Genomic DNA, 11,234 nt, shown 5'->3' on the forward strand with positions numbered 1-11,234 from the left:
TCTAAGCAAAAAGTCTCCTTTCCCTTTGGCAGCAAAAGCTACCAAAACAGTGGCTACTCAGGCCGAATTTGTTCCTTGGGGATTGTCCGCTGACCACTCCTGCTCTGGATGACAAGCATTAGTACATTTGCATGAATTAATACAGAGATCCAAGAGGAAAGCTGGACTCTGAGCTTCTGTCCTGGAGCACAGGTGGCCACCTTATGCGTCTGCCTCCCATGCACACCAATGCGAATGTGCATGTGTACGTTATGTATTGAGGTGGCGTGTGTTTACACGTGCCTCTGTCAGGCTGGCTCTCTCTTCTCAGCTCCTCTACTCTTTCGCCCATTCACTGTCTGTTAGGAAACAAATCTGCCCCTGGACATGCCAGGGCTTAAAATAGATGTTGAGACAGCAGCATTTTTCCCTCCTTCAGCAGCAACAGCGTCAGTAGCAGCAACAGAAGCAGCAACAAGGAGAGTGGGCGAGAGGGAGATGGCCGACTAGCTCAGGCACCAGCCTCCATCCCAGCTGAGAAAATCACAGCCTTGATAAAGGTAAAGTAATGAGGCAGGCTGTCTCTTTTGTCCCTGCCTCTCAGTGCACAGCCATCGCTCGACACAGAGCATGTGGCTCTGTTCTTGCTCCTGCACCATGGTAGCAGCAGCAGCAGCACCTAAGCTGATCTCTATCCTCCATCTCTGAAAGCAGCCAGGAGAAGCAGATAGCTTTCCTGTGTTTTGGGGGGGTGGGAGGTGGAGGATGGGGTTTGTGGCTGAACCTTAACAGAATTGGTGTTTGCTGGGGGTAGCAGGGAGGAGGTCTGAAGCTGGGTTACTATTAAGTGTAATATTTACCTTCCTGCTAACAAACTTGATCCCAACAGCATGACAAAAGGATCTGAAAAGAAGAACCTGGATTTAGCTTGACGTATGTAGGTGGGTGGGATTTCTGTGGGTCATGTTTATCTTCAGGAGATCCCCCTAATCTTGAAGAACTATATCTTGTTCTCAAACATCATCACCTCGCAGAGCTTAATGGGCATCTTTTCCTTTCAAAGCACATCAGAACTCTGTGGAGCTCCACATTTTTGAGATACTTGTTGGTGCAAGAACCATTGTAACTTGGCAAGGGGACAAAAATCGGATAGAGGATTAAGGAAGAAGGGTTATTCTATGCAAAACCTATTGCAAAACCTACCTCACCTTTAGGTTAAACTGGAGACCTGGGCAAGATGAATTTTTGGCATCTGTAGAGTAGGAATAATAATGGCCGCTCATGCGCAGTTGTTGTGAAGAGGGATAAAATGAAGAGTATATTGTGTTTTGTGTGTAGGAAACTCTGTGCAAAAGGTTGATAGCAAGACAGTGATACAGGATGAGAACATGGCTCCTTTTGCTCATATAATGTGGCCGGAAGAATGGGAAGTGAAGTAGAGGCAACAACAGGCAGAAACCCATTCTGTACCTCTTTCCTAGTTTCCACTGGGAGCACTGAAATAAGATTGAATTGCATGCAACATCACACAGGATGAAAAAGCTCTTCCATCTATTCTGACTAGGACTGGGCTTGGAAACACAACATATATACTCAATCTCAGTTCCAAACTGGAAGCCTGCCTCCCCCTCTATCATATTTGACTCCCCCAGCTTCCAACAGGCAATCTTTTCTCAATAAAACAATCTGGCTGCAAAAGATACTGGCCAAAAGAGACATTTTACAGTCCTGATTAATCCTCTGTCATTTTTTTCAGATGCTTTCCAAATGTCCCAATTTCTCTCTCCTTTTCTCACTTTCGCTTTTGTTGTCAGTTTACTTCAGTTGCTGCAAAGTGAGTTCAAAATACAAAAATAGTTTACATTCCATTAACTCAGCAAAGGGAAAGAAAGAGGAGTGAGCAGGACTTTCCCCTTCCCAGTAGACAAGGACTAAAGCAAACTGCTGCAGCCTCTCCTAGCTTGTGTGCTCTTCCTCATTAATAACTTCTGCCATCTTGCCCACATTCTGATGTTGCTTGACCACAAGTGTTCTGGTTTTCATCTGAAAAATGTTGGAAGGTATGCTATTTAAAGCTATTTAGAGCTTTTGATAATTGAAAGGTCAAAAGATATGGGGAGCCAAAGTGTGAGAGTTTACAGGCTAACCAGGGAATTACCATGTTGTGGTTCATTTGTTTTATTCCATTTTAAAATCTTGCCTTTCTAGTGAACTCACTAGTTAGTCCTAGGGAAGTTTTCTCTCAGCCTTGATCTCATACAATAAGATATATCTGCATCAATTTAGCTATAGGGTTGTTATATGGATTATGACAAATTAATATATAGAGCACTTTTTGAACAGTCAATAGCACTGTATAAATGTGCTGAAAGTGGAGGCTTTATTAAGAGGCCATGGCTAAGGTCTAGGACATTAGACTTGCTGCATATTAGTTCTTGGTTGCCGTGGTCAAAACTACATTATGGAATGATCTGTCTTTGCCTACATAAATATTTTAAATTTTAATGCTGGTCATAAAAGTAGTCCTTGGAAATAGACCATGCTGAGTCTGGTGGGGCTGAATTTCTAGTGAGCATGCTTAAGACTGCAGCTACACTCTAATGCTAATTTATATTGTATAATTCCCATGGCAATGAAGCATTTGCCATTCATCCTTTTCATGCATCAAGCAAGTGTGGTCCTATCTCACACAGAACAAGGGCCAGGATTGTGCCATCCTTCCCTTCCCGCTGACAAAAACAATCCATCCCTTCCCTTGCAGCACATTACACAGGAAGAGAAAGCATGTCAGACAGAAAGAGAAGGCTACCAAGAAGTGAGTGACAGAAGGAGCAGAGAATCTGATCTCTTGCCATTTTTTATTTTGGCACTACCTACTGTCTTTGGCTTTGGTCTCACACACTGCCAGCACATGGTCCCAAAACAGATAAGAGATTGTCCACCATTCCTGGAATAAACTGAGAGCAGATAAAGGAAGCTATAAGAAACCCCCAACCCTTTTTAAAACTGATAACCTTCCTAGCCTTTGGCTGTTAGTGACTGCTAGGTATACACAGTCCTCATGCATGCATAGTCCTCAATTTAACTCCACCATAGTCCTCATCAGCTCCCAAGTCCAGAGACTAAACCCTGAGACTAAGGAGTGGGCCCTTGTGACTGTACCTATGAAAGTCACAGGTGCATGTATTGGGAAGCAGAACTACTTCTATGTCAATTGATGGGGAAATGGGCATGGCAGCTATCCAGCTAAATGGACCCAGAATCTAGGACCATTTCATACTACACCGTTGTATTGTCCCACTTTAATTGCCGTGGCAACATCCTATGGAATCCTAGGATCTACAGCTCAAGGAAGAGTACTCAGAATTGTCAACCAGAGAGCTCTGGTACCTCACCAAATTAAAAACCCCAGAATTCGATAGGATGTTACTATGGCAGGTAAAGTGGCATCATAGTGCCCGCCAACATTTCACATATGAAAACCAAGGCGCATGTAGCTGAGCAATATCAGAGTCTACAGGAAAAGCAAGATTCCACATCCTGTCCTTCCCCTCGCTAACTTCACAGACTGCAGGATACTTTTGCACTTTGAACTCCATTTTCTGGAACTGACGTAAGTAGGGACTAGGAACCAAAGTAGGAAGATAAAGAGAAACTGGGAAAGAAGCTGAAAAAGTGGGATGAGAGAGGCTTAGCTGGGAAGGTCATTGCTCAGTCATGATAGCTGGTGGCTATGAAGTCCTATAATTGTTTAGTGTGAAAGGGCCTTGATAAAACTTAGCTAACCAAGTAATAAGGCAACACAGAACTTGGGGGAGAGGAAACAATTGGGGGACAACTGGGCAGGCAGGGCCCGTATCCCAGATGGCCTCATCTAAAACATTCATAACACCTGGGGAGTTTTTGGAGGATCTGTGCTGCTTCTGGGTCTTGTGAAAGGCTCAATATCAGTCTTTGGGGAGTACTCCCTCCCCCAGCACTGCATTGATGCTGCCAGGGGTTGTAAAACAAGAACGCTCACAAGCTGAGATGCCGGCACTCCACTTTGCCCAAAATGGCATAATGAGCCCATGTGCATGCATCTGCTGTCTCTCTCCCCATCCTGGCTTTTTGGTGCATAGCACACATACAAACATCTGATCGCTGAACTCGAGCACCAGCTGAGGATCACTCGAGATGCATCTGCTGGATTTAAAAATATCTTGTGTACAAAAACACATCTTTCTCCTTTTTTTCCATGCTTCTGACTCTGAGGTTTGTTGCCCCACGTGGGAAACTCAGAATAGCATAACGGTTCCCTGAGACTTCAGCTGGCACTCTAAGATCTAGCAATACTTGTTTACATTGGGTTATTTTGTGTTTGTTCTTAAGTCTTAAATGAATATACTTCTGTATAACTAAGGGAACATATGTTCAGGTGGCAGTAGCATAAACTGACTGAGGCAAGGTATTTTACAAAAGGTTTCAAGGCACTACATCATTTATATTAATTCAGTAGGGGTATGTTTGTGTATGCATGGATGTTAGTGTGCTGATGTATTGCGAATGTGGAGTTCAGAAGAAGGTGTTAAAAACAGGGGCTCAGACATCTCCATACCCTGCAATTGTCCCAAATTGGCACAAACACTCATGATTAATCCTCTGCCATCCCACTCTTTCAGCTTCTTTTAAAAGGTCCCAATTCCTCCCTCATCCCATTTTCCTTATTTGCCCTCAGCTTACTTCAGTTGCTGAAACATGAGTTCAAGTACTTTTCACTCCATACATTCGGTGGTAAGGGAAGAAATCTTGTCCTTCCTAGTAGGCTCACAAAAAGCAAACCACAACAGCCTCTCTTGCCTTGTGTATTCTCATGAATAATTTTGGCCTTTTGAAGTACACTCTTAGCCACACATGTTCCAGATTTCATCTGTGAAGCAGTGTGTTTCCCTCCCAAACAAGACATTCACTAAGACTAACTAAAGGGTTGCCACCAGAAACTGAAGTGTTGCCACCCAAATTGCCACCAGAAACAAGACATTCACTGAAACCAGACCCTTACTATGCAACAGATTGTGTGCATTGCATGAAGAAGATACCATGTGGCACCTCCAGTTAAAAGAAAAATGAAGGCAAACCTGCAAGAGAAAAGGAAGAACTATTCCCAATCAGAGTTAAGATTTCTAGGTTTGATGAAAAAATAGCCAGACCCAATGTAAGACAGATTCCTGTGTTCCTGACCTAAAATACTGCTGAGATATAGCTGAGACGTTCAAACCCTCCTAAAATAGATCCATGCCTATGCCGACATCTTCAGACTGTTTCAGTTTTTTAAAATGTATTAGATTGACAATGTTCCTCAAACTGATTCTTGGAGGAAGAGAGCTGGGAAGAACTGAGCTTGGAAAAGTTAATGTTTGGACCACAACTACCAGAGTATCCCAGCCAACTTGGCACCTAGCTGTGCTGGCTGGAGGGTACTGGAACTTGTAGTCTGAAAAGGTAACTCAGCCAAGGTCTAAGAAAAAGACATATTGCATTCCTTCCAATGTTCAGAGCAGAAAAACGTAGCAACAGTAAGGAGCGCAAGGCCAGGGTTGAGTGAGTGAGGAGAAAATTGGATAGTGTTAGCACTCGCAACAAAAATCTTCAGCTTCTTTACGATGAAGTGGCCTCTATGCATAATTTCTACACTATGAACTCCATCATGTCCAGCTGTGTGGAGGTTGTGGTTACTTAGTAGTGACAAAACAAAACATTGCACATTCTCCTTTGTGATGACTCCTTACATTCTAAGGCACTGGAAGCAGACTGGGCTGTGGTTCTGGTGAGTTTGGATTCACAGATTGTACTTCAAATTCCCCTCAGAGGAAAGCGATGAGTTCAGTTTAGTGATCATGAGAAAAACTTGTTATACAGGACCCTGCCTTATACTAGAAGGTCAAAGTATTTGTCCTTCTAGTCCATGTTGTCTACCTAAACTGACAGTGGCTTTCCAAGTTCTCAAGCAGCATTGTCCTTCTCCCCACTTGCTACTGGATCCTTTTGACCTGGAGCTGTCCTGAATGGGGCTCATGACCTTCTGCCTGCAGGACATGTGCCTTGCCTCTTGCCACTGAAAATTTTGCCCAAGGGGATCTCCTTTTCTCCCCAAAATGTAATGAGGATCCTTGGAAAACTTGGCGGTCTCTTTAGAGAGAAATCAGAGCTGCCATGTAGATGTTGCGAGAGAGCCCAAGGGAAGCTCTTTTTTCTCTGTGGCATATAATGGGGTCAGCGCCAGAGGGAAAATATCTTGATTTTCTTTATCTCCCTTGGTTCCTGGCTCTCTGTCCAAAGCGCCTTGCACCTGCCAGCTCTTCTCATTACTATTCTAGCCTTGGCAGTCCCTGAACTGGCAGAGCTGTGCTGGCAAAACATTGTTTTGAAGGAAAGCAGCAACTGAGCTCGCCCGGATTGGTTAGGTTTTGCCAGCTCAAAAGCTGAGAAAAAGCAATCTGCCCTTTTTTCTCTGCGCATGTTAATTTGTGGAAACACATACAAAATGTTTAAAGGCCCATTGATTAGCCCCGGAGTGGAGTTTGGGCCTGGCTTTGTTTGTTTTGAGCAGAAAATGGCCTTAACAGCATCCAAATAGACTAGCAATTCTGTAAGCAGTAAAAATGTCCAAAAAAAGCCCAGGAGAATCAGACAGACAGACTGAAAGATGCAGGTCCTAGGGACCCCTGACTGCATTTTAATCATCTTGGACTGATCAGTCATTATAACGATGTGCTCTCTTTCCATGTTGCAAGCAGTATTTAGTTGAGCACTGTGAGGTGTGGCCTACGCCATACAATTAGAAAAATTTACCATTGTAAATCTAGTTGACATCAAGGTCTCAGAACAAATTCACTTCTGCTAGACTCAACCCAAAGCTTGAAATAGTACTTCTAAAGGTAAGTAGTTCCAGTTACCTTTGCAAAGCACCCTCCGACAAAGGAGTGACTAATAGCAGGTTAAGCAATTAAAAATGATTTTGTAAGTAAACTAATGTAAATTACAGTTGAATGGTCACACTAATCTTTTGCACCAGAAACAACAAAGCGTCAGAATGTTTTATATCTGTTGAAAAATAGAAAAATGTGGAGGGGAGATGGAACAGCTTGTTGGAAGAAGGCATGGTTAGATGGTTGGAACTGGAGCACTCCTAGGAATACATGACAACATACTGGAACAGTTTATTGCAGATCCTACTTAAAATGAAATAGCAGCACCAACAGATGAAGACTTGTATGGCAAAAAGGCAACTAGGTCACAATGCAGCATGCACACAGAATTTTTTTAAGTTATAGGGGAGAGAGAACTATTTCTAGCCTGCCTTTGCTCTTGGTAGCAGTAAAAAGAATCTAGCCCATAGCAAGTACTGTAATCTGAACCAGAAGTAATAGATAACCAGGAAGACTTAAGTATCTAATCTCCTCTTGGACTTCCTAATTGGAACCACTTGTTTGATATATAAAATGTTACTCTTGAACTTTACTTCCTTGGCCTCATTCCCACTACCTTTTAAACCGGATTGTGAACCGGTTTGAATGACCCTGGTTCCCACTTAATCTGAATCGCTGAAGTAATTCCGAGAGGAGGGCCATGAGCTAGACCCGTTTAACCTGTGTCTTTTTGACACTGATTTTTTCCACTTCTTTTTCGATCAATCAAATCTGCACAAGTGTGAACCACATGCGGATCAGAATCGACTGAAATTTGCCCTTTGTCCAGCTGTAGTTGGCCAGCATGAGTGTTGGGGAGGGGGGGTTGTTCCATGATAATCATTTGGCTTAAGTGAACTAATCCTGACCTTTAATTCAATGCCTTGGATCCAAAGTGTACTGTCTCTTGCTTCAGGCTTTCTCTTCCATTTGTTGCAGGCCCTCAGTGGAGACAATGCACCGTTCTCTTCTCAGAGGATGCTGGTGCTGAGGCAGTTTGGCTAATATTCTTTCTGCCTCTCTTTCAGCTTAGAAACCGACCGTGGGTGGTAGTCGCAGTAGAAGCTGTATCCCGGCCCCAGCCCAGCCCCCTCAAGAGGCCCGGGATGCAAGGGTGGGCTTGGTGGCACAAATGGCTTTTATGTCCCGGTTCTCCAGAAGTGGATCCAGAGCTCCTGTCCAGAGGATCCATGATGACACAGTCAGCCACCCCATCCTCAGTGTCTTTGAGCTGGAAAGATTACTCTACACGGGAAAGACAGCCTGTAACCATGCTGATGAGGTCTGGCCAGGACTCTACCTGGGAGATCAGTAAGTACAAACCAAGATATTGGAGTCAAGTCCTTCTGTCATAGGCTAGGGTGAAGAGAAAGGGTAGTGCTACTATAGCTATACTGGTGTACAAGTCCATGATGACTGAGAGCCATGATGTATGACCTCAGTCCTTAGTCCTTGGCTTTAAACCAAAATGAAGAGCCTTTACCTGATACCCTGCAATCATTCTGATTTGGTGGGCACAGTCCCAGTTAATCCTTTGCCACCCTACTTTTCCAGCTGCTTTTTAAAATGTCCTAGTTTCTGTTTACTCCTCCCGCCTTCCCCCATTGTCTTCAGCTTACTTCAATTGCAGCAAACTGTTTTCAAAGTGCAAATGTAACTGGCTCTCAATTAAATAAATGGGGGGAGATTAGGTGAGTGGTTAGAATCTTGCTTTTCCTGGTATACTTAGGGAAGCTTTTTCATCTTGACAATATCCTGATGCTGCTTGGCCACATCTGTGAAATCTTGGAGGCCAAGATCCCCATACCCATTTCCCAAAGGAGTATCAAAAATGTAGGCAACTCTATGGATGTTCCATATCAATTTACTACACACTTAGAAATGTATGACTTTTTGACCCCAAATTGCACCCATGTTCATGTTCTGTATGGCATGTGCATATCAGGTAAAACATTTTTTAAAAATAAATCTTGGTGAGCTAATTTTCTACACATCCCTGATTAATATCATGCAGTTTGGCCCTTCAAGGCACAGCTGTGCAAAAGTAAATCCAAGTGGAGGATAAATGGATCATGGCAAGGAGAAGATGTCTTCTGGACCGTGGCATCTGTGCCTATGCAACACCAAAAATAAACATGATAGCCTAACACCCACATATTCTGTCTTGGGAGATGGTTCAAGATGAGAGGAGGGTGGAGAGTGATACACGTAAGGTTGGTTAATGAATCTCCACTGTTTTTTGTTTTCTGCCCTATACAGAGATATAGCAGCCAACCGTCGTGAGCTGGCACGCCTGCAGATCACTCACATACTCAATGCTTCACACAGCAAGTGGCGAGGAGGTGCTGATTACTATGAGGGCACCGGCATTTGCTACATGGGCATTGAGGCCCATGACTCTCCCACCTTTGACATGAGCCCCTATTTTGAGCCCGCAGCTGACTTCATCCAGAAGGCACTGAGCAGGAGTGGAGGTAAGTCTATAGCAGAAGGTTTCCACCCATTGCACATGTAAAGGGTAGCAGAAGACATGGGTCACAAAGGCAGTATCTATTTGCATTTCTGCAGCCAAGAACAGACTGCATCTACCATCCTCCCAGATCTCCAGCATGTATGGAGCATATCAGGAGAGCAAGATCTGCCCTTTTCTCCTGTCTGCCTCTGCCTCTGAATGGCTGCTTCTACCTTCCTGTGTTCAATCATGAGAGAGCACCTAGGATTTGCAGATTTAAAAATGAAGGGGGCTCCTGCACCTTTAATGGTTGTGTAGAATAGGCAATTTCAACAGGTGTTGCTTTCATGCAACCAGATAACAAGCAATTCTTGCTGAAATGACCACTAAGCATAACAGGATCCCTCTCCAGTTTTCACTCTGGCAACCCTACCTCTGATGCAGCTTTGCAAGGTAGTGAGGCATTATGCAAGGAGTTACCTCCTTGTGCAACAACCTTTAATTTGCTTAGTTTAACTTAACTTACATTTCAATACCAACTTGCACAACAAATTTTTAAGAATGTATGCATGCATAGAGATTCAGTATGGTGTAGTGGTTCAGGTGTTGGACTGGGACTCTGAAGACCCAGTCCAAAACCTAGTTCAACCATGGAAACCCACTGGGTGATCTTGGATGAGCCACACTCTCTCAGCATCAGAGGATGGCAATGGCAAAAAACCCTCTGAAGAAAGTTGTCAAGAAAACACCATAAGTTGGAAATGACTTGAAGGCACACAACAACAATAATGCATGCATAACTCCAAGTTATTCTATCATAAAAGTGGCATTCTGGAAGAAAGGTTGGTGAGGTGCAGACTTCAAAAACATCTCTCCATCAGATCCTGAAATGACAGCTGATTTCTGATAACAACATTCCCACCATTCTCTCCACAGGAAGGATCCTGGTTCACTGCGCAGTGGGGGTGAGCAGATCAGCCACCCTGGTCCTTGCCTACCTCATGATTTACCACCGACTGACCTTGGTGGAGGCCATAAAGACTGTCAAGGACCACAGGGGCATCATACCCAACCGAGGTTTCCTTCGCCAGCTGGCTGCCTTGGACAATTCCCTCAGGCTGAAGCAGAAACCATGAGCAGATGGGTTGTACAAAAATAATCTGTTGGCAGGCCTGAGGCAATTCTGGGTCACCTTTCAGGCTGTGACATCCCTGAACTTCCACTGTTCCTGTACTACAGAAGTCCAACAATAAGGCCTACAAGGTCACCATCCTCAAACGTTCTGTCAGAGTGTCAGCTAGAGGTGAACAAGCTCAGGTTTTCTGAGAACAGGTTTTCCTCCCTTCCTCCTGTCTTACTGGCTTTCAGAAGCCATAAAATGGGGTTCTTCTAGATGACAAATCCCAACAACAGACAGAGCTTTAAGCTGCCCTAGTTCCCTTAGAGTGATGTGTGATGTGGCCTCTTGCTTGCTTGTCACCTGTATTGAAGAGCTTGGGTAGCTTCCTAATGTATTTTAACAGTGAGAATAAAATCTTGCAGTGATTAAGTGCTTCAGAGCATCTTTTCATTCTTTTAAAGCAAATGCTGGGCAGTTATAGGGCAGGAAAAGAATAGGGTTGGCAGTTGATAGCAGGGTCCAAGTACTACTTGCTCTGAGCTGTGTATATTTCTCTCTCACTTCATTTCCCGAGGATAAGCCATCATAAATTCCTTCCACCATTCAAAATTGGGTAATTCAGTCTGAAACTGGAGGCTCATGTAGAAAGAGAAGCTACCTAACAAATGTAACCCTTTGAGAACAACAGAAGCAGTTTCTAGAAATAGGTAGACACCTTAAGCTTTGAGGTAAGCAC

General features: G+C 43.9%; 1 protein-coding gene across 2 annotated transcripts; it reads left to right on the forward strand.

Moving 5' to 3' along the window:
- The first annotated feature begins 328 nt into the window (after positions 1-328).
- Positions 329-10,923, forward strand: DUSP26 (dual specificity phosphatase 26). Of its 2 annotated transcripts, none has more exons than XM_089537627.1 (4): positions 329-539; positions 7,955-8,237; positions 9,186-9,400; positions 10,315-10,923. In XM_089537627.1, the coding sequence occupies exons 2-4, from the start codon at positions 8,059-8,061 to the stop codon at positions 10,512-10,514; spliced, it is 594 nt and encodes a 197-aa protein (XP_089393753.1). In that variant the 5' UTR covers positions 329-539; positions 7,955-8,058; the 3' UTR covers positions 10,515-10,923. The 2 variants fall into 2 exon arrangements, with proteins under 2 accessions (XP_089393753.1, XP_089393754.1); XM_089537628.1 differs by having other exon boundaries at positions 7,960-8,237.
- Positions 10,924-11,234: the final 311 nt, after the last annotated feature.

Source organism: Sceloporus occidentalis, unplaced genomic scaffold (genome assembly GCF_023333645.1).
Source record: "Sceloporus occidentalis isolate IW3139 unplaced genomic scaffold, rSceOcc1.0.p SCAF_9, whole genome shotgun sequence".
Classification (NCBI taxonomy): domain Eukaryota; kingdom Metazoa; phylum Chordata; class Lepidosauria; order Squamata; family Phrynosomatidae; genus Sceloporus; species Sceloporus occidentalis.